The sequence below is a fragment of the Podarcis pityusensis genome, assembly GCF_964106645.2.
Source record: "Podarcis pityusensis genome assembly, chromosome: 2".
Taxonomy (NCBI): Eukaryota; Metazoa; Chordata; class Lepidosauria; order Squamata; family Lacertidae; genus Podarcis; species Podarcis pityusensis.
The window spans coordinates 77767917-77791599 of NC_138029.1; the positions used below are offsets into that span (position 1 = coordinate 77767917).

Genomic DNA, 23683 nt, shown 5'->3' on the forward strand with positions numbered 1-23683 from the left:
AGCTACTATTGGTTCATTTAAGCTGCTGTATTTGGATCCTCTGTCTTACTGGTTCCCTCCAAAAGGCAGGACTGTGATTGCCTGATATTGTTCCCTCCAAAATGTATCCTTTCTTGCTAGTTCCCTGTCCCTATAAATGTAGCTTTCCTCTCCCCAGTAGTCAGTCTTGTTGCTTTAATAAAGAAGTGTTACTAGAGAACTGTCTCCAGCATGTTATATCAGGAGAGCTGAAATCACAAACCCCACGTCACAACAATATATGTAATACATCCTCGCCATCCATGTCTTGCATAAAACAATCAGGGTTGACGACGGAGAGCCTCGCAGGGTGCTGCAGCTATGAAAGCAGGCCCAGGCTGCACTGAGAGCCAGTCTAGTTCCTTCACAGACCTTCAAGGTCCTTCTTTTAGGCGCTCCCCCCCCCCGAGAGTGAGCGCGGCGCAGCTTCGCTCCACTCGCCCTCCGTCCGCCCTTCGCAGGCAGCGCAAGAGAACTCGCAAGCCAAGTAGGACGTGCGCGCCCTTCTACCCTTTCTTATCTCTACTCTTCAGCCGCTACGCGCCTCCCTTCCCCTTCCCCCGAAACCTCGGCCAGGATTTATGGTTGCCCGGAAACCCTCCTGCCCAATGGGAGGCCGCCTTATTTGCAGCCTGTGCACGGAGCGCCCTGAGAGGCTGTTGCGAGTGGGCGTGCCGCGCCTTGCTCTCGCCCCTCCTCCTCCCTCTAAACTTCCTGTCATGCTTTCCTTCAGGTTGCATCATTTCTAGCCGGTTGGCTGCTGGGCCTACAGCCGGGTGAGTCCGTTGAGCTGGAAGGGCAGGTGCGTTTCGGGGGTGGGGGGGGGAAGCGGGGTGCGAGGTGGGGGTAGTAGGGAAGAAGTGGGCTCGTCCCTCGCGCTTCCCGCCCTACCTGCCGCTGTTAGTGAGCCTGGCTCGGTGGCTCCCCGCCGCTCCCGGGGCTGACAGCTGTGGGTGTGATTCTGCCGCGGGCGGGGAGCGAGTGAGAGTTTCTAAAAAAGCCCCCGATATTTCCTGCCTCAGGAGACTTTAAGGATGGACTGAGCCCAATCTTGGGTGGTCACTATTTAATCTCATGTTTTAAGGGAGCAGCAAAAGAGGCTGATTCCCCATGTTAAAAGTACTGTAGTATCTCATCGCCAGCAATTTTGCCGAATAAACGCTGGTGTACTTTTAAAAAGCTTTCGTCTTCTTGCGTTCCTCACGTGGCTTAATTTTGCTTGCTCCTTGAAGAAATTTTATGTTTTTAAAGTTCTTGATATTAAGGTTCAAAATGGAGCTCTTGGCCTAAGCATTCATTCATTTTGTGTGTGGGGGGGGGGGCTCCTCCCTTTTCCAGGTTTATGAAGTTTAAAATGAACTTAAGGATGACTAGAAATGCTTTGCTCTCATTTCCCCTCTCCCTTTCCCTTAAGGGTTTCCCTTACAGTAGCTTTCCCTTAAGGGTTGCTCTGCATAGTCTCCTAACAAGAAGATACACATTAGGAGGAAAGAGATGGGTTCATATGTACAGGTTCATTTGTATGTGTCTATGAGAGTGAAGTGTACGTATAACAATTCACCTTTATGTAGTTCTTCAGAGTCTTCAAAGCCCATTGTATACACTATCTTAGTAATAATTACAGCACTGCTGTAAGAGAGAGTAATACAAATTTCATAGTTCAGGTGGAAAGAGAATGGGGCAGAGGGAGTGGTTTTCCAGATGCTTTTTAATGAACTCATACCATCTGTATGTGTAGAGTCTAGACTTAAACCTGCTCTTTTAGCAATTACTTCCAGTCAATGAAAGGCTTATCACCTCTGTTAATTGAATCTTAAAGGTATAGCTATCTAGTAAAAGTAGAAAATATAAACATAATCAAATGGTACTAGCAGCATGAAATACTTGGAAGCCTTACATTTGTACCAAAGCAAAAATCTATTTTTGAGTATAGACACAAGCCTGACTTTATAGTAAATGAGCAAAACTACAGAGATTCACTATCCAGATGAGAACAGGGAGGCAACAGAATTAATAAGTAGTTCATGTCTTTGTTTTTGTTGCCATTTTGTGAGACAATGGAGTGTGCCTCCAGAGGTGAAATCAAACCATTGGAGAATCACAGCAGCTGCTGTGAATGCAGAGACCAATAACTTGTAACTGCTGCCTCCTGTGTTATTTCACAAGCCTGGGCAGTGTGTATGGCGGTCCCAAGCTGCCCAGACGACAAGACACTCCCACTCGGCCTCACTGATGTGGTCCAAAGGAAAGCAGAACAATACATTTGGTACCTGCTTGGCTGCAGGAGTTGCCAGAAGGAGGTGTACAAGACAGTATTCAATCATCTTAGGGACTCCACTCTGAATCTGTGTAGTGTTTACTCCTTAGTGTTTTTTTCTCTCCAAGATATCCCACAAGGCAGTGGAGATTTAGGACCAGCATTTTCCTTCTCCTAGATGGGCTACCTTACCAGGTTGATGAGCCCCATCTGCCTCTCACTTCCCTCTACAGCATGTGCCAAAACCACTTTCTTGGCTGTTGGACCCATTATTTGCCTCATCCACTCAATCCACCAGAGCCTGTCTTCACATGCAGGGGAAGTTCATAACTCACTGAGGGTTTGAGACCCATCAGCTACCCTCACCTGGTTTAGCCAGCCCCAACGCTATTTCCTGGGATGTGGCTGCTGTTGCATGCTGACAGCTTCTGGGAGCCACAGGTGAGAGCTGAGTGCAGGGTGGGACTAATGGTTGACAAACTACCCCAGAAAGAGCATGCACAATGTGTTCCTCACCAGAGGTACTTCCCTCCCCTAACACCCCATACAGCCCAGTTGATGTCTACTACTTAGCTTAAGGCCTTGAAAAGTTGTCCACACAACTGCCTACTTCTGACTGATAATCTGTTCGTAACTTGTGTGATAATTGCATCATGAGGGCAGAGCTTCAGCCAGGGAGACAATATTTGCATCTTGTTGGATATCTGTCTTCTTTGTCTCCTGCATATGCTTTCAGGTATTTATTCCCTGGCAGTGTGGGTGTAACTTACTGTGGTACCTCGCAAGACGAATGCCTCGCAAGACAAAAAACTCGCAAGGCGAAAGAGTTTTTCATTTTTTGAGTTGCTTCGCAAGACGAATTTCCCTATGGGCTTGCGTCGCAAGACGAAAAACGAAAACGTCTTGCAAGTTTGTTTTGATTGCAATGATTTTCAATGCATTCCTATGGGAAACCGTGCTTCGCAAGACGAAAAATTCGCAAGACGAAAAAACTCGCAGAACGAATTAATTTCGTCTTGCGAGGCACCACTGTAGTAGAAAATTTGTCAATATTGAATTACAGTTGCATCACATTAATAGCCAGCCAGTATTTGTGTTAATCACCAACTCATCCCCTCCCCTTTCCTCCTCTGAATCCACTGCCTTGTACAGAGAATTTGATGGAGGGGTGGAGTCAGTCTCTTATGCTGAGATGGGGAACATGCAGAATCTGTGTCAGTGCCTTGCTGCATCTGCCTGTTCTAAAGTCCAGCAGAAATTGGGTGACCCCTTTCCCCAGGTTTCCAAGGACTTGGAAGAGTAGTATGGTTGGTCTCTTGTGTCTATCATGGTGAAAGTCTTATTCCTCTGAGTTCTTTGCTATATGCAGAGAAATCTGAGAGGGGGGTCTTTTTGCCTCATCTTGAAGTGAGCAGCGTGGGCTTACAAGTGATTGAGATTTGTGGAGCCATGTTAGTGTGGATGGAATTATGTCCAGGACCACCATGGCTGTACCTTGGTATTTATTCATAGACACTTCAGCTTATTAAATTCCTTCTGTTTCCACATCAGCATGAAAGTGGGTGGTGGTACCAATGCTGCATGATGGAATTACATCATGCTGCTATTTGAGTAGATAAAACAGCTAAGTTCCTCACTGATTTGGCTTCTGCTGCACCCCCACCTGCGAGCATCTCCACATCTATAACCAGGCTCTATTCCCAATTGCAAAACACTTCAAACTTCATCTTCATTCATCTGTTGCTTACTTTACAGCTATGTTGGCAGTACAGTGATCACATTTATCAATGCAATCTTGCTGGCAGTTGAAATACTTCCACAAGATCCCTCATTAAAACAAATATGATTTTGTGGAAATATGAGACATCCAAGAAGCTGTGCATTGTTTGCGCTGTTTCATATTTCACATTTTAGTGAAAAACCTAACAAGTTGTGTTTTGTTACTTTTTGGTGATGGATAAATGCCAGGTAAAGGTAAAGGGACCCCTGACCATTAGGTCCAGTCGCGACCGACTCTGGGGTTGTGGTGCTCATTTCGCTTTATTGGCTGAGGGAGCCGGCATACAGCCTCCGGGTCATGTGGCCAGCATGACTAAGCCGCTTCTGGCAAACCAGAGCAGTGCCCAGAAACACCGTTTACCTTCCTGCCGGAGTGGTACCTATTTATCTACTTGCACTTTTGACATGCTTTTGAACTGCTAGGTTGGCAGGAGCAGGGACTGAGCAACGGGAGCTCACCCCGTCACGGGGATTCGAACCACCGACCTTCTGATCAGCAAGTCCTAGGCTCTGTGGTTTAGACCACAGCGCCACCCGTGTCCCACCAGGAGGTGTTCCTAAATGTGTGTGCTTGGAATAGCTGTGGCTGCAGTGGATATCCTGTGATGCAGTTCTGAGGCATAGTTTAGTATGCCCCCCATTCATGAACATGTATGAAAGTTTGGGCAGGTGGATTTAAAGAACATAGTGTACAAATAGAATTTTTCAGTTTTCAGAGGTTAGCTGTTTTTGATGCTCATCTCATGGGTTTTTGTCATCCATCCATGTAGTATATAGAGTGGTACCTCGGGTTAAGGACTTAATTCGTTCCAGAGGTCCGTTCTTAACCTGAAACTGTTCTTAACCTGAAGCACCACTTTAGCTAGTGGGGCCTCCTGCTGCTGCTGCGCCGCCAGAGCACGATTTCTGTTCTCATCCTGAAGCAAAGTTCTTAACCTGAAGCACTATTTCTGGGTTAGCGGAGTATGTAACCTGAAGCGTATGTAACCCGAGGTACCACTGTATCTAGTATTTCTGACTAGGACTTTTGTCTCTACCTGCAGAAGTGTCCATAGGAATAGTTCCAGCTTTTGACAGATTCGTTGGGTGAATCCTGCCTACAACTTAGAAATTACACTCATTAATAACTTCTTTGTTTCCTGTAGGTTTGGAGGCCACTGTCCTATTGATAGGAACTCTCATACCACGTCCTTTCCCACTGGATGTTCTTCTCTTTAAAAGTAGTGAGTAACATAGCATTTTCAAAAAAAAATGTTGAATTGCTTTATTATATGCACAGATACATTATTGCAAAGTTCTGAGATGTGTATGTATATGCAGAGAGACTAAAAGAAATCTGACCTGAAGGAACCTTCCCACTGACAAAGAAGTTTATAAGGTTGTTAAAAAGGAGCCATTTGGAATGATCATGCTTTACTGCTAAAAGATTGCTTGAAGATTAAAAAGTCCTTTTACATCAAATGAAACACTTTCTGGCATCAGTTATCTGTCAAAGATGTGAAAGTGGTTTAAAGTGATGTGAATCTGTGCCTTGGCTTTAGTTCTTCATCCTCCCCCCACCCCCGAATCCTGCCCTGCCCATCGAAGAGTGAATCTTTTCTATGCACACATATCTGGGAATCAGTTTATTTTTATTTGGTTGATTTTTGCTTCTTTTCAATCTGAAGGCTTTCAGAATAACTTACAATTCTGAAAAAAGAGACAATGCACACACTTTTGTAAATCAAGAAAATCTTTAATAAATATTATTTTTAAAAAAATGAAAAACAAAGAATAGATTACAATTAAAACATAACACCAGTAATAACATTATGATAGCTGGATCATTTTAAAAAAACAAAGCTCCAATGAAATTCATCTAAACAGATCTAAAACAATTGCGATTGAAAGGCCCAGGCAAATAAAAGAATTATTTACTGGGCAATGGAATTACATTATGGTTGGTGTCAGGCAAGCCTTCTTGGGGAGCATTCTGCAGCTGGGTTGCTACAATAACCACCAACCATCTTCACTCATGACATCTGAGGAACTCTGAGAAGGGCCACTGTGGAGGTTGTTAGAACATGCTCAGATTCATGCAGGAGCCAGTGGGATTTCCTTTTGAGGAATTCTGCACAGGGCTATGCTTTAAAAGGTAGCATGCTGTGGTATACTTAAATATGTGCCCTGTGGTTGCTGGACACTGTTATCTCCATACAGTGCTTCAGTTAGTAGAAGAGGGCAAAAAATAATACTCTGACTTACGCATGGAGTCTGATACTTTAGCAGCCTCCATAGCCCTGTCATTGTTACATTGTATAGGTATTGTAAGCAGAATCCTTTCTAGCTTTATGAATGTTGGATACTGTATATAGAAATGCCTACTGGCAGGGTAGATAAAAATAAATGATTAAAAAAAATATCGGATTTTTTAAATTTAAAATTGATTTTTTTTTTAATTTAAATTGGATTTTTAAAATAAAATGCTTTTGGAGGAAAAGTCTTTCTAAAGATAGCTTTCTATTTAAGTTACATTATAGTCCAAAGGCTATTCATCAGGAAATAAGGATTTGTTTTAAGTTTTTCATGTGTGCTGAAACTCAGTCTAAGTTGTTTTTTTTTAAATGACCTTTTAACCACATTGGTTAACAAACATGGATACATATGCTATAATGTTACTGTTTTAGTTAAATAAATTGTTTAAATTGTTATTAAGGAAATGATTATTTTTCTCCTTCCAATAAAGTACAGCAGAAAAGTTGTCCACATATAAACAGTTAACTTATTAAACCTCTCAATAATTTCATAATTATCTGTCTATGTATTTCTAATAGTATAACCAAATCAGTAATTTTTGATATACAGTAACAGTAAAAACTACTCTGAAAATTTATTTTCACAAAAATGAAACCTTCATCTGGTTGTAAATATTAAGATTATACCAGCCAGAATGAATCTTTCTGTAAAAAAATGATTTAAATCAAGTCTTACTGACTAGTGATTTAAATCCACCCTGCCTACTGGAATATTTATTTTAAAAGGACAAATTCTAACCTGATCCAGTAAGCAGCATAGGGACATTGAGGGACAAATCAAATAACTGCAACAGATGGGCAGTAGATGGGGGCATATAGAGAGTTGCATTTAAATCTATGCCTTGATTGTTCACTATCCACATCATGTGTGCACCTGCAAAGCTAGGATGACCTCTACTTTTTATTCTTTCAAGCCTGGTAAATTCCTTTGCTCATTAGACTTTTGTCAGATGCTGTTACATCCTTCACACCTTATGAGGTTGTAATCTAAGTTTCCTTACTAAGGAATAAGTGAGTACAGTGAATACTGATTGAGTGAACATTGAACACAGTGTTTGTGTTTGTGTTAACCGTTCTGTTAGTGCAAACATTTCTGCTTGCCAGATGGAACAGTCTCTCATCTCTTTCCCCCATGCGCTGTTCCGCAGGTTATTCTGACCGTTCACTGTGGATCTGCTGGAAATTTAAGAGTTGCTGGGGGGAGCCCCATTGTGCTAGTGGGAGTCCTTGTGCTACCTTTCAGTAGTACACGGGATTAGTTGAATCTGGCTCAGTTGCTGCATTCATTGCTGTGGTTTCGTGCTATGTGCACAAGCAGGAAGAAGCCCATGTTTCTTCTCCCTGCTCCTCCTGGGAGGGACGAAGGAAGACTTCAGTAGAGTTTAGTTTCACTTTCCATGAAACTTGGCTAACTTTTGTACAAACCAGATTTTGTGGTTTATAAAGCTGGCTGGTTTAACCAGAGTTTGCTTGATCTCTGGCTCATATATCACAAGAAACCAGGTTTCTTCAGGGGAAACTCAGCTGCAGCTTTAGTCTTGGCCCTGTAGGAGAAGCAGATGTTTAAGCCCAAGCAAGACTCATGGCTTCTTGTTGTTCATGTACATAGAGCATGTAGCATTATGTGCCCACTGAATCAGTGGGACTTATTTCTGCTTCAACACTCATAGGATTGCCCTGCAAATAGCTCTTGGAATCCGACAAATGTGGTACAAGTAGAGAAAACTACTTTTAAATGGCCTTTTGAATTCTTATCAAGGTACAGGCAACTCCCTGTTTGTGTAGAGCTTGCTTTCTGGATCAATGTGTGTGTTAGTGGTCGCACATAAACCTATTCCACTCCTGCCCTGTTAAGCCCCCTTCTGGGACCAAAAGCAGCAGGTGCGTCAGCGGTCACACGGGCCTTAGTCATGCACAAAATGGTCATTCCCTGGATGTGCTGGAATGTAGCATTCCAATCCTGACTTCTCAACAAAGTTGCTATATGAAATGATACATAGGCATTGCTGTGTAACATGGTCTCTGGGGGAAAATTGGTCTTAGATTTGTGTATTACCTTGTTTCATGTAGGAAAACCATGGTTCAGCAAGTTGCAGAAAACATAAACTTTCCACAGGAGGAAGAGAAAATATTGCAGCTTTGGGGCAAGCTTAATTGCTTTCAAGAATGCCTAAAACAGTCAAAAAATAGACCAAGGTAAGATATATTTTCCAAGTTTTCTCTTCAATGTTCCTGCAAATGGGCAACAACTGGTTTTTGTTTCGTTTTGAAGTCTGAGATGACTCAAACTTTGGAGAAAGATCTATGTTAGTGCGGGGCAATGGCTGACTGATCATTTGACCCATGTAATCCTAAGAGTAAAAATATGCATATTTGCATAAAACATGGCATTTTGAAAACTTCTATAAATGATCTAGTTCACTGCTCACTTGACTTATGAAGTGTTATAACTTAAGAACTATAGAAGATAAAGCTGTTTATTCTTTTTACTGTGTAAGAGATATTTTTGTTTCTTAATGTGTCTGGTTTATTTTCTTAATCTGTGTTTTTAACTTTTTTTAAAATATAGGTTTACATTTTATGATGGGCCTCCATTTGCCACAGGACTTCCTCATTATGGACACATACTTGCAGGAACCATCAAAGACATAGTAACTAGATTTGCTCATCAGAGTGGATTTCATGTGGACAGAAGATTTGGTTGGGATTGCCATGGTTTGCCAGTGGTATGTTGAATGTTTTCTTTTGTGTCTTCCCTAGGTATAGTTGTTAGTACTTCATTCCTAACCTTTTGCTGTCCTGATGGAGAACTCCATATGAGGTTTTGTTTTTTTACATTCACAAAGGCTCATTTTTTACTTTGATATTGCTTCAGTCATAGACAGAATTCAAAGAAATGATTTTGATCATTGTTTTATTTGTTGGAAATAAAAAGAAAAATCTCATTTTCTTTTTTTATGAGCTTATTTTTTGAATTCCTTCATGAATAGTTTTCCTAACTTCTTAAATATGTCCTGTTAATCGATCAGGATTTCAGAGTTATCCTGGGATCATGTGTATACCATGGAGTTAATTTTAAAGTAGTAATTTTAAAATATCAGGTTCATGTTTAGTAAATTTGAGTACTGGTAAGCGACTTAGACTTAAGATGTAAAAAGTAAATTACAATGCCATGGCACAGCTGAGACCTGGTTTTTATTGCAACTTGCAATTCAGCATCATGGTCTTTTGGGTTGTGAAATCAAATATTGCTGACTTTGCGAAGCGGGGACCCTTTTAAAAATCACAGGCGGATGAAGCCTGTGACCATGGGACTCGGCGGGCACCCTTAGCGCCCCCCCAACCCGCAAAGGAACCCACTAACGGGCTCCGAAGCGAAGAGGGGGAAGCGGCGCGGTGCTGTGAGTCAACTGCTATTTCCGTGGAGCGAAGCCGCATAGCCGTTGCCGGAGAGCGCTGCCTTTTTCCTGGGACAATTTGGCTTCTAAAATAAGCACCCGTGAGTACTTAAACTTTGAACAATTGGACTTTAAATAAGGACTTGCGAGCAGAAAGGAATTGGACTTAAAAAATTACTTCAATTTGGTACTGAAACGGGAAGGTCTAAACAGGAAGTCAGCCTTCCGTTTCTTTGTAGACAGAATAAAGCAAAGACAACGTAAACTCGAGCTCAGAAAATCGCTTCTAAAGGATCAGCTTTCATCATTTAAAATCCTCGAACCCCCCTTCGGCAGCAGGAGAAGAAGGGGGATCTTTTTCGGACTGTTTAAACCTGCAGAAGTGAGTTTAAAGTAAAGTAACTTTCCACCGTCCTGATCCTGGAGCGGGGTGTCAGAACTGACATTTGAAGCTCATTGACCAGAGACAAACGTTTTTGACAGATAGCTAAAAGAAGAGAAACATAGTAATTCCACTGTTTCCTTTCGCATTTTAAAGGAACAAATATTGACAAAATATCTTAAAAAAGAAACTTTGTTGCAAGAACAATTAGAAGTTCTCCCCCTAGAGGGAGACTGGGAAACTGTAACTAATTCCAGGGAGCTTGCAGCTGTCACAGATTACAATCGTGGGAAAAGGCTTGTGACCTTGTAGGACAATGTATTCAGAAGCTCTGTTGTGTGCTCTCTGCAAAATAAATGCTCTATTGGAACAGTTAACTGAGAAGACGGATTTGATGACTAATGCGGTCAGAATTTTTGAACAGGCAGTGGGAAACTATCTAGAGCCCACCCAGGAATTAAATCAGGAGTGTGCCCTGACAGAACAGATGAGAGAAGAGGATGTTGCGGAATCTTGGGCGCCAGAGATGGAGGGAGCTGCGGCCTTGCAGGAACATGAGCTTTTGGATTTGACAAATGAACTTGGAAAAAGCCAGATTAGGAAAGATAAAGTTTGGACTGATTTGGAAATGGGGGGTTGGATAGACCCCCCTATGCAGGGATGTTTGGACTTTCCGAGTCTGGCAATGGGCCGTGAGATGTTTGGAGCTGTGGGGGCTCTCAATTTTGGAGGGATTCTGAAACATGTCTTTAAATACTACATGGAGTTGAGTCTGGACTATGGAAAAGGGGCTGATTTGTTGAAAAGGGTCAAAAACATTACCAAGCTGGAGTTCCCACGAGTGAAAGGTGAATATGAAGAAGAGCTGCGGAAGGGACATGGAAGGGACTTAAGGGCCTCGGATATAAGGTTACCAGGTTAATGCGCTAGATCGATGGGATAAAAAGGACTGACAAAACCCGGGACCAGGAGGAAGGGACGCTGGATGAAGATTGGATTGTTTCTATTTTTTTTTTTTTATTACTAGGATTGTTTTATAAAATTGATGACTGTTAGAAAAATGTTGGAACGAAATTACTTCGCTCTAGCAAAAATGTTTAAAGAATTAGGCAAGAATATTATGGTTATGAGAAGTGGGTAAATTAAGATTTAAGTTTTAAAATAGATTAAGGTAATGTAATGACAGAATATTATGAAATATGGAAAGGATTTGCTGCGATAATTAATAACTGGGATACAAAAAAAGGGAGGAGGAGGAGGTCAAAGAAAGAAGGTAATGAAAGTTGAAGATTTGAGAATGTTGGTTTTATTTTTATATGTTTGTGGTGTATTTTTGTTTTTTGAATTTGTATTGTTGGATGTGGTTTGTTTTCTTTTTCTCTTTTTTGTTTCTTTTTTCTTTCTCTGCGTTGTCTTTTTCTGTAATTTTAAAAATTTTCAATAAATATCATTAAAAAACAACAACAAACAAATATTGCTGACTTTGAAGCTATTCTTGCTGCGTGAGACTTCTGCACTCAGAGGAGTTTTGCCTTATCGTTTGGCACAAAGCTATAGGCCAAGTACCACAGATCCTCTTGGTTGACGGGGTTCAAAAAGTTCTCTGTTATAGTTAACAAAGCTACCGTAATACCAATGCAACCTATTCTGAGCACCATAATTCATTTCAGGAGTATGAAATTGATAAAACATTGGGCATCAAAGGACCAGAAGATGTTGCAAAAATGGGAATTGCAGAATACAACAAGAGTTGCAGAGGAATTGTGATGAGGTACTCCCAAGAATGGAAAGTAAGTTCAATATAGATATATATATTTACCCTCTTCCCCCAGAGCAATGGTTCCAAAGCATCAAACATGTTGGTATGCAGGTCCCCTTTCTTCCCCTTCATTCTGTATGCATGTACTTATTGACTGGGATTTGAAAAACTAGGTATGGCTAAGAGTTGAACTGTAATCTCTCAATATTATATCACAAATTGCGTTTAAAATTCTGTTTTGCTTCCAAAGTGGGCCATGTGATTTGGTGGGATGCTGTTCAGAAAACACAAATGTGAAGCCCTATTGGGCACGCAGAACCTAATTGCATGATTTAAATCCTAGCTGTTAAAAAGAGATCTGCCAATCTTTCTTGATGGACATTCTTGTTTAAAATCTGTTTCTTGAGGAAGGTGTATATCTTTTAGCAATCAAAGAAGTAAAGGGTAGCTTTCATGAACTATAACCATGAATAATTACAGGGTTCACTAAGCTGTTACAGAGTCACAATTTAATGCATTTGCAGATCAGTGTTACAAGACTTGGACGGTGGATTGACTTTGACAATGACTATAAAACTTTGTATCCAGAGTTCATGGAGACTGTGTGGTAAGTTTACTTTGGTTTTCTCGCTGTTCACCATAAGCCCTGCCTCCCCTTCCACAGACTATCTTTCCTGACAGGCTTTTTGCCAGTTGATTCAATTATTTGAGGCTCCTGGCACCATGGAACTGAGTTTATTATAATTAATGGCAGTCTGTAGTATTTTTTTAATGGCTTGTGTTTTTTTTTACTGTTATGGAAGTCTTTTTAAAGAACTTGTAAGCTGGCTTGGGCACTTCTTAAATAGAAAGGCAGAAAGTATGTGTAGGTTTCACGTTGTATGGTTACTGAAATCTTTATTTTTTTTGAGATTATCCTGGGCACTAGGAAACCAATTATGCTGCAGGTCAGGTGCTGTGATTTTGCTGATCCTATGAAAAGACAGTGCCCTGCTGTACTGCACCAGGTGAATGAAGCACTGTCATTTGATATTGTGTACCCTTTTGGAGGTGCTGAGAAATATAATGCTACATGAGATTCTGCTTATTAGAGGCTGAACAATAGAGCAGTGTAAAAACAGTCCTGATGTAGCAAAACATCTTTATGTGGTCTCTGTCACTGCTGGATAATGAGAACAGTGTGAAAGTGAAGTAGAAAGATGTCTGAATTTGAGCGTCAGCTTTCAATATCTGAACTTTTTATGTGTTTCAGGCAGTGTGTTAAATTCCTTTATGACTTGTACTAGGATACTGTTGCAATTGACCTTGAATTTTTCCTCTGTGAGCCCAGCAGTGTGTAAACATTATCTCTTTCCAAAGTCTCAATCTAGTTCAGAGTTTTGCTTCCAATTATGACCAGTGGGTTGATGCTGGGAAACAAGCAGAGCTTGAAGGCGGAAACTTTTACCTGTTTGTGGTCTGCAGCATCAGATCTTTGCAACCACACTGCCTCTGAACTTGGAGGTTGCATTTTACTGTGACGGCTAATAGTTCTGAAATTGTGCTTTGGTGGAAGAACTTCCTCCTCTGCCCTTCCTCTGCATCTTCACCCTCCATGCACCTCTGTTTTGCACTCTTTATTTTCATATTAAATATGTCCATCTATCCCTGTTCACCACACACATCCCACATGTCGTTAGATGCTTGAGTACCATCAGGCAAGAAGGTGGCATAAATATATAATAATAATTGTATTCTCAGTTGGAAGTTCCCCTTTAAGCTACCCCACACAGCTACTTCGCAATTTCATCTTGTAATGAAAGGTGGTATAGGTTCTTTTTAATAATAATAATCTGATCCATATTTGCTCCCTACGCTTGTCGGGGACTGGCAGGGCTCCATAGAGTGTGTAGTGGAAGCAGGGGACCAAGGGACTGAGCCAGGAGAGGGGACTAGCAGTTTATGGGGTTTGATTCTCCTTCAAGGCAGAAGCCAGGGCAGGGGGAGGAGGGAGAGTCAGGGCAGTCTGAGATGGAGGAAGGCATGCATGATGTAGCAGAAGAAGCAGGTGGCTGTTCAGCTGACATATGGTCAGTAGACTCCCCACCTTCCCCCTCCCCACTTTCTCCTAGAACCAGGAGGGGCTTGAAGCAGGAAGGGCAGCAACGATTTCCATGCAGGAGAAGTCTCAGTTTGCAGGTGTGCAACCTGGCAGGGGAGGGTATATAAAGCTGGAGGAGGGGAGGGGTCTAACTTTTGATGCAACTGCTCCTCAGAGCTCAGAACTGTAGGGGACAGTTGCTTAGTGGCTAGAGGCTTGTGTGTGCGCGCATACAGAGCACCATGGGAGTTGCTGCAAGTGCTTTTTTTGTCAATAAAGACTTAACTATCAGATGCGAGTCTTCCCTAGCTGGCGTCGGCCTGGACAATACTGCATGTCTTTATTCCTACATTGTCCTGTGGGGCTCATTCCAAGTTTAGCACTTACCTTGTCTACACAGGAGTGAGAAGCAACCATACTCCCGTGTGGGAGAAAAAAAATAAAAGGGAACACCCAGAAACATCAATGTAGGAGGTAGCTAACCTGCTCCCTGCCCTGGTTACCTGCCCTGGTTACCTGCCCTTGTTATTTCAAGCCTTCCACTATCAATAAACAGCATAGCCCAATCCTAGATTCTTTTTCTTTATCATGCTAAAAAACTGTTACATAATGCAGATGCCAGCTGTTCAAAGGTGGAAAAGTCAAAAATAGAACTATGTATGCCTGATGGCTAGGCTTGCCTAAAGTAGTCTTGCTTTGCAATGATTCTGCACACTAAAATTACTAATCAAACTATATACCGTAAATGGTTTTTAGATGATATATTAAGATAGCAGTCTCACTTGTCTCTTTCCAATATATTCTTAAAGCTTTGGTTAAGCTTTGGTTAAGTTGTATCTTATTGCAGTAGGCAGGCTTTCACATTTTTACTTGCCCACTCAACATGGAAAATGCCAGTTTGGCTCCCAACCTTGCAGCTGCAGGTGATTGGTCCTAAATTTGTGCAGTGATCCCCGCCTTCCCCCCAGCTCCGAGCTTGGGAGGAAGGTTGGTAGTTGCTTAGCCATGCAAGGCCAACCAGGCAAGCTTGCTGCATTAGGGTTAGGGTCTGAAAAAACTCTTCTGTTGTAAAGAGAATTATATCTAGATAGCTGAAATTAATGTAAAGTAATAATAATCTGCCTACACAGATGGAGAAGGGACAGTAATGCAAGACTACTGTAATTGGAGGTATATGTGCCTGACATTTCTAGCACGTTTCCTCACTATGCTAGGTGCCTTAATTTGTTTTCAGAGTTAATATGATGAACTATGACTAATAAGTGGAAAAATTATCTTTAGCAGGCTTGCTATGAAGCAGATTTCTATGATAGACACTTTTGAACTCCTGAAGGCAATAAGTCTTTAAAGCAGATTAGTTACAATATAAAAATACTAGATATTTTTGTAACCTTATGTCTGAGCTGAAGAGTCTTGCCTTCTACAAATGTCCTTGATTGTTTTCTCATGTAAACCATGTCACCTAGTCCACATATCCAGTAGTCCTGTACACCAAATGTTGGCTTGGGTCTCTTCACTGGGTTGCAGCCTGATGGTAAGAGCTGTTAGACAGTGGAGTAGATGCTCCTTCATCGAGTTGGATGGCAATCTGTAATGGATGTTTTAGTTGAGATTCCTGCCTTGGTTGAACTCGATGATCCTCAGGTTCCCTTCCAATTCTACAGTTCTATAGAAATTAAGAAAATGCTAAAGAATACCTACCCCTGCCAATTGCAGTTCTCTAGTATATATCTAATATCCACTTCAAAAAAATTATTGAGTCTCTACAACAGGGTTGCAATTACTGATGCCTATTTTAATTCTGTGGCATGGAAATGGTCACAAATATAACAAGTAAATGAAATACTGAACCACTTCATACATAATGCTAAGCCAAACAGTGGCTTAACCTGTGTGGGTTCGTGGAGAGGAACAGGAACACTCCTCTTCTGCCCCTTTTGCTGTTGTGCTACTTGGGGTTGGCCCATTGTTTGGCCTAGCATGTTATCCACATCTGGGCTTGTGATTTGTCTTACTCCAGGCAAATCAATAACTATAAAAAGTTTTTGTTTGTTTGTTTACGGCTTATGGTTTGTCTTGAGGAGACAAACTGGGGGCCTGTGATTTGGACAGCATGCTAAGTTGAACCATGGCTTAGCTTTGGGTAGCTTGGCAGCAGGAGGACTGGGCAAGGAGTGCTTGGCTGCAGCCTCGTCTCTGGGATCCTGCCTTCTTGCAAGTTAGCACCAAGGCACTATTCTGTTTAACAGTATGTGATGTGAGCCATTGCTGGATCACTTGAAAATTATTAATGTTACATTTTTTCTCTGAAAGATAGACATCTTGTAAATTCAGCTTTTGCTTGTACTTGCAGAATTGAACTGTCTCATTCTAATGGCAACACAAACATTTGTGAGCTGTAAAAATGAAAGATGGTGTGGGAAAAGAAAGAATGCTTTTCCTGCACTTGGAAAAAATTCCACAAGAGGGAAACGTTGACTTGAATTTGGCTTAGCAGTTCAGTCATCTGGTGATGCAGCTCCTAAATTTTGTATGTGCATGATATTTATATCTATTTCCTCAGAGAGGATTTCCCCCTCTAGTAATAGTTACTAGTTTCTTTTTCTTTGGAATATAGAAATAAAATATAACAACTTTGTATTTTAAAAATGTGCATTACTGTGTCTACTGTAATAAGAATACAGTATCAAACCAAAAGCTCATCTAGGTCAGATTTCTGTTCTTACAATGGCCAACTAGATCTCTGTGGGAAGTTCACAAGCAGCATGTGAGCACAAGACACTCTTTTGTTTGTGTTCCCCAGCATCTGGGATTCACAGGTATACTGCTTCTGATACTGAAAGCAATTTAGCCATTGTGACTAGTATACATTGGTGACCTAAATCCCCTTTAAAGCCATGCCACATTTTGTGGCATTAAATTCCACAGTTTTTAGCTACGCATTGTGTTAGGCCCAGCCCACCCATGAAGCGGGGTGAAGCTCCCACCTGGCACCAGTGCCAATTTCCACCAAAATCTTAGGCAATTTCAGTGATTTCTTGCCAGAAATCAGTCCTGATACTGGCACTGCTTCCCTGCTAGTGGCCGGGGCAGCAGGGTGGGTGGTGTAGCAGGATGGCAAAGTATTAACGTCAGTATACCAAATGAGAGCATGAGAAGTTACAGAGTTAGCCAGGTTGAATAGTGAATAGGCTCCAGGGTTAATAAAGCAAATACATTTTATAATTTATTCTAGGATGACATAGCATCCTATAAATGCCCCTCCTGCCTTGTTAAGGGGGACTTCTGTTTGGCGTTTGATTGTAAGATGAGAAGTGTTTCTGTGATGATTTCTCTAGGTGCTTGCAGCCTCTGTATTGTTTGACCTTAGAAATCTCTACAGATGCTATAGCAACTTAAGATAGATAGCTTGAATATTCATTACTTTTAAAAAATTGTATTTCAGTGCAGTTGTTGCTCTATGTTCTGTGCTTTAGGCCTGGAAAGTACAACTTGCATGATAAGATACCGAAGGGCAAAATGCTTTTTTTTTTTTTTTTTAAAGAAGTTATTTACAGTAAACTCACCACTGAGGAAAGTAGTTCTGGGCATAAGTTCTGTACCTTCTTCCTACATGTAGTCAATTGACTTCTCTCGCTATTATAATTTTTCAAAATAAAACCAACTTGTTCTGTTTGTTTGCTTAAATTGCTATTTGTTTATTCATTTAGGTGGGTTTTCAAGCAGCTTTATGACAAAGGACTGGTATACCGAGGAGTTAAAGTCATGCCTTTTTCAACAGCATGTAACACACCCCTTTCTAACTTCGAGTCTCACCAGAATTATAAGGTATGTAGGCTTGTTATGTTCTTGTATTTCTTTTTTTAACTGCCAGCCTGATCTACAGCTGAATAAATATTTTAGATTCCTGTGCGGTGCTGCTGTTACCACTGGACCAAGTGGCATAAGTCCATCTGCCACCCTACATATGTCTAGGACGCCATAGGCCAGGGGCCTCCTAATGACTGTTAGCAGCAGCAGGCTATAGTGTGCTAGAAAGCATTGCTCCAAATACCTGAGGTGGTACCCTGTAGCTGCTCTGATGCCCCCCGTGGCTCTGCAGCCTAACAGGTAGCATCTGAGTGGCTCAGCTCATTGCCATTCTTTTTTCACTCTGAGGAAGTTATAGAGTTAAAGCTAAGCAGTGGTAGGCAGCTTTAGGCTTCCACAAACACCCTGGCCTGGCCAAGCTGGCTGCCGTGCCAACTATGCCTGAAATGGTGGTGGTGGTAAGGCTGGGCAGCAAGTGCAGGTACGAGAGTGGAGGGATAGATAACAACAAGAAGGCAGGCAGGGTGCATATGTATGCAAAGGTTGGGGCAGCCACAGCACTAAGGTTGCAGAGAGCAGCATCTGGGTTGGGGAGAGCTGCACAATACAGTTTGTTTGGTGCCCCCTTAAACCTGCCACTGCCTGTGCTGCTCTGTCTCATATTATTGGGTGGGTAGGCAGGTATGGGCCTAGGATCTGTTTAGCCTACAGTAATGTGCTCTGTGTGGGCTAAGGGAGCAGGTGGCGCTGTGGTCTAAACAACTGAGCCTTTTAGGTTTGCTGATTGGAAGGTTGGCAGTTCAAATCCGTGCGAGGGGGTAAGCTCCCGTTGCTCCATCCCAGCTTCCGCCAAGCTAGCAGTTCAAAAGCATGCCAGTGCAAGTAGGTAAATAGGTACTGCTGCGGCGGGAAGGTAAATGGCATTTCCATGCGTTCTGCCTTCCTTCATGGTCCTCCGTGTACTAGTAGCGGTTTAGTCATGTTGGTCACATGACCCAGAAAGCTGTCTGTAGACAAACGCCAGCTTTCTTGGCCTGAAAGCGAGATGAGCGCCACACTGTATAGTGTTGTTTTTGACGAGTAGTATAAAAAATATCAATTATGGGTTAGAAGCAGCAGCTCAAGTTGATATTTTTTATACTGCTCATCAACAAATAGTTCTTAGAGTGGCTTACTATAAAAATCCAACACTATAGCAAACAATAAACTGGCAGATTAAAAAGGTCTCAGTCAAAACTCAAACTTTTTATTTTGGCCAGCTTTTAGGGAATTAAGGTTACTGGCACCCTGTTTGTATGTGTGTGTAGTTGGAATTTTGAAGCTGCTGCTGTTTAGATTTTGAATAGTTGCTTTTTTCTAAACAGCTGATTATTTTTAAATGTCAGCGCCTATCCCCAAAATGTGATGTTTTTAGGATTTTGTAATGCTGTAACAAATCCTGAACCTGAAGGATAGTGTAGACTAAACAACGTAAATCTGCAAAATGGTATCAATTTCTCTTCCATATAGTGAAGAGTACATTATGTGAGCTTCCAAGTAAACATAAGAATTGAGAATTCTCTGTTACACTCTGCTGAATAAAATGTGTTATACTATCACTGGTTCTCCTGCAAAGTGTTCTGGAGTGTTTCAGTTTTTTGGAGTGTACACTGTCAAAACTCGGAATTCTGAAAACAGGCTTCAGCTAACTTTTAAGAGAACAAAAAATAACCTTGGTGGTTCTTTTCTTTAAAAAGTTTTTCCCCATTCTGTATGTGAATTCAAGAACTACAAAAACAAGTTATTTAACAACAAAAAAGAGTGATGTTCTTAAGCTTCCTGGGGTCCTCTGAAATGCGTATTAAACTGAACACAAAGTCCACAAATGGCTCTTCCCTTGTTCTAACACAAAGCTTGTATTCCTGAGAAGTAAGCTTATTTTAGAAGGTAGTGGAAAAAGAAAAATAGCTCACCAGTATTCTGCAGCTGAAGTGTTGTTCATCCTGCAAAATGCCAATAAATGTTCAGTGAAAATTGTTCAACTATATTTAGTATTTGTTGAAACCGTGAAGGTGGCTGGCAGCATACAACATTGCTCAGAGACTGAACAGAATTGCTAGCAGTTATATAATAACAACGGGAAAAGCATGCTTATGTTTTGGCTGCTGAGTGAGCTTCATGCTCAGTGAGTGAACTCCCTCTGGAGTAATTCCTAGTTCTAACATAAATAGTGGCAAACACTAATGGAATTACCAGAGTTTACTCAGGGTGTGAAGAAGGAACCAGGGAGAGCTGGCAGTGCAAAAATTAATATACTGCAAGGTCTTCTGATGCTGTACCTTTGAAGATCGCTATCCAGACTGTCAAAAGTGCTAGAAGAATGGGAGGCAGGGATGGAATCTTCTCCAGCTTAACAGTTTTTAATCTGGGACTCAAACAAATCATTGACACTCACTTTATCCTAACCTTACCTGAGTCATGTGAGCCTGAACACTGTATAACTTGGCAAACAACTGAATATTGGAAATGAAAATGCTGTAAAAAAACCAAGAGGCAGATGGGGATAGACTGTGCTGTTTTATTGTAATCATGTGAATACCCTAGTAGGTTATAGGTAAAAGTACAGGACAGTGCTCTTGGATTCATGTCAACCCTAAACTCGACGTGTAGAATTTGAAGCAGCGCCATACAGATAAACAAAAATAGTTGTTTAATTTGAAGCTTCAAATTAGCTCCATGCCTATCTGGAGTGTACCTCTGCTGTACCTCTCAGTACAATAGCCACATTGTTTGTATCCAGCTATATTGCTTGTTTTGGTTAACCTAGGTAATGGTGTTTTGCTTCCGATCTCCGTTTAAATAGTTAATTACATAAAAATCGGAATAGGTTGGTTTTTTTAAAAACGGGGCTATTTTTTTTTTTTTTTAAATGATATTTATTGAAAATTTTTTAAATTACAGAGAAAAAACAAAGCAGAAAAAGAAAAAAGAAGAAACAAGAAAAAACAAACCACATCAAACAATAGAAATTCAAAAAACAAAAATACACCGCAAACAGACAAAAATAACTCCATCATTCTCAAATCCTCAACTCTCATTACCTTCTTTCTTTGACCTCCTCCTCCTCCCTTTTTTTGTATCCTAGTTAATAATTATCGCAGCAAATCCTTTCCATATTTCATAATATTCTGTCATTACATTACCTTAATCTATTTTCATCTTATCTTATAGAAAACCTTAAAGACTTAAAACTTAAATCTTATTTTTACCGACTTCTCACAACCATAATATGCTTACCTAATTCTTTAAACATTTTTACTAGAGCCAAGTAATTTCGTTCCAACATTTTTCTAACATTCATCAGTTTTATAAAACAATCTTGGTAATAAAAAAAAAGAAATAAAAATAATCGAGTCTTCCTCCAGCATCCCTTCCTCCTGGTCCCGGGTTTTGTCAGTCTTTTTTATCCCATCGATCTAGCGCATTAACCTGGTAACCTTATATCCAAGGCCCTTAAGTCCCTTCCATGTCCCTTCCGCAGCTCTTCTTCATATTCTCCTTTCACTCGTGGGAACTCCAGCTTGGTGATGTTTTTGACCCTTTTCAACAAATCAGCCCCTTTTCCATAGTCCAGACTCAACTCCATGTGGTATTTAAAAACATGTTTCAGAATCCCTCCAAAATTGAGAGCCCCCACAGCTCCAAACATCTCACGGCCCATTGCCAGACTCGGAAAGTCCAAACATCCCTGCATAGGGGGGGGGTCTATCCAACCCCCCATTTCCAAACCAAACCAAACTTTATCTTTCCAAATCTGGCTTTTTCCAAGTTCATTTGTCAAATCCAAAAGCTCATGTTCCTGCAAGGCCGCAGCTCCCTCCATCTCTGGTGCCCAAGATTCAGCAACATCCTCTTCTCTCATCTGCTCTGTCAGGACGCACTCCTGATCTGATTCCTGGGTGGGCTCCACATAGTTTCCCACTGCCTGTTCAAAAATTCTGGCCACATTAGTCATCAAATCCATCTTCTCATTTAACTGTTCCAGTAGGGCACTTGTTTTCCAGAGAGCACACAACAGAGCCTCTGAATACATTGTCCTACAAGGTCACAAGTCCATTCCCATGATTGTAATCTGTGACAGCTGCAAGCTCCCTGAAATTAGTTACAGTTTCACAGTCTCCCTCTAGGGGGAGAACTTCTATTTGTTCTTGCAACAAAGTATCCTTTTTGAGATATTTTGTCAATATTTGTTCCTTTAAAATGCGAAAGGAAACAGTGGAATCACTATGTTTCTCTTCCTTTAACTATCTGTCAAAAACGTTTTTCTCTGGTCAATGAGCTTCAAACGTCTGTCCTGACACCCCGCTCCAGGATCAGGACGGTGGAAAGTTACTTTACTTTAAACTCACTTCTGCAGGTTTAAACAGTCCGAAAAAGATCCCCCTTCTTCTCCTGCTGTCGAAGGGGGGTTCCACAATTTTAAATGATGAAATCCAATCCTTTAGAGGCGATTTTCTGAGCTCTAGTTTACGTTGTCTTTGCTTTATTCTGTCTACAAAGAAACGGAAGGCTGACTTCCTGTTTAGACCTTCCCGTTTCAGTACCAAATTGAAGTAAATTTTTAAGTCCAATTCCTTTCTGCACGCAAGTCCTTATTTAAAGTCCGATTGTTCAAATTTTAAGTACTCACGGGTGCTTATTTGAGAAGCCAAATTGTCCCAGGAAAAAGGCAGCGCTCTCCGGCAACGGCTATGTGGCTTTGCTCCACGGAAATAGCAGTTGACTCACAGCACCGCGCCACTTCCCCCTCTTCACTTCGGAGCCCGTTAGTGGGTTCCTTTGCGGGTTGGGGGGCGCTAAGGGTGCCCGCCGAGTCCCATGGTCACAGGCTTCATCCGCCTGTGATTTTTAGCAGGGTCCCCACTTCGCCGTAGCGGAAAAGACCCGTTTCACGCAGAGCTAGTCCCTCCAGTTCAGAGGGAGTCCACCACTGCCGATGGCGCCACCCCGGAAGTCCTTAAAAACGGGGCTATTTCTTAACAATCCAGTAGCCTATGGAGAAGATTCTTTTAAGAAAGATACATGTTGCCATAGCCTTTGATAAATGAATCATGCTCTGTAATAAGTATTAAGAATATTGTTGGCCATAACAGTTTGCTTTCATTATTTGCTTCTTTGTGCATAAAAAGGTTAACTTTTTCCACGTCGCTTCTAACTTTTCTAATCCTGTATTTGAGGATGTCCAAGACCCTTCGGTCATTGTTACCTTTCCATTGGAAGAAGATGAAGGCATCTCTCTAGTTGCTTGGACGACAACTCCTTGGACTCTGCCTAGCAACCTGGCCCTCTGCGTCAACCCAGACTTGCAATATGTGAAGGTGGAAGGCAAGTGCAAAATATGCTATGCCGTACAATTAGTGCTTTCTTTGAGTGGTTTCACGTGCATGCTTACTTGCAATTATGTCCCAGTTGGTTTCGTGGAGCTTAATCGCAGGTGAGCATGCATAGGATTGTAGTCATGGTTTTGCCAATGGCAACTTTTGTAACCAACCCATACAAAATGTTTCTCCATATCCTGTCCACCTGCATGTACTGCTCTATTCTAGAACAGCATGTACGTTGACTTGACTTGCCTGGCAGCAGCAGGAGTTGTTTCCTTCAGTCAAATACGCAAGTGGCTTATTGCAAAGCTGATGTAACTTTTCACTTTTGTTCTGTCATCTTAATAAAAACAAAAAACCTGAAAGTAACTTCATGCTGTTGTCATAATAAATCTCAGGAAGGCAGCATAATGGGGGAGAGTACAATGGTTACATAAAGTGCTTCACTCCAAACTCCTGTAGCTTTTGTTTAATTTATTATGATTTATCTAATTGGTTTGCCCTCTGATTTACCTACCCATGATGATTCAAGCTGCCTTCTGATGC

General features: G+C 41.4%; 1 protein-coding gene across 1 annotated transcript in view; it reads left to right on the forward strand.

Moving 5' to 3' along the window:
- The first annotated feature begins 639 nt into the window (after positions 1–639).
- The window catches only part of IARS1 (isoleucyl-tRNA synthetase 1), an 85034-nt gene continuing 61990 nt past the window's right edge, over positions 640–23683 (forward strand). Inside the window, exons 1-8 of the mRNA XM_080994253.1 lie at positions 640–794; positions 5200–5277; positions 8419–8544; positions 8918–9074; positions 11799–11918; positions 12412–12494; positions 17678–17795; positions 22994–23141. Of these exons, the coding sequence (XP_080850379.1) occupies positions 8426–8544; positions 8918–9074; positions 11799–11918; positions 12412–12494; positions 17678–17795; positions 22994–23141 (745 nt within the window). The 5' untranslated portion in view covers positions 640–794; positions 5200–5277; positions 8419–8425. The remainder of the gene's footprint in view (positions 795–5199; positions 5278–8418; positions 8545–8917; positions 9075–11798; positions 11919–12411; positions 12495–17677; positions 17796–22993; positions 23142–23683) is intronic.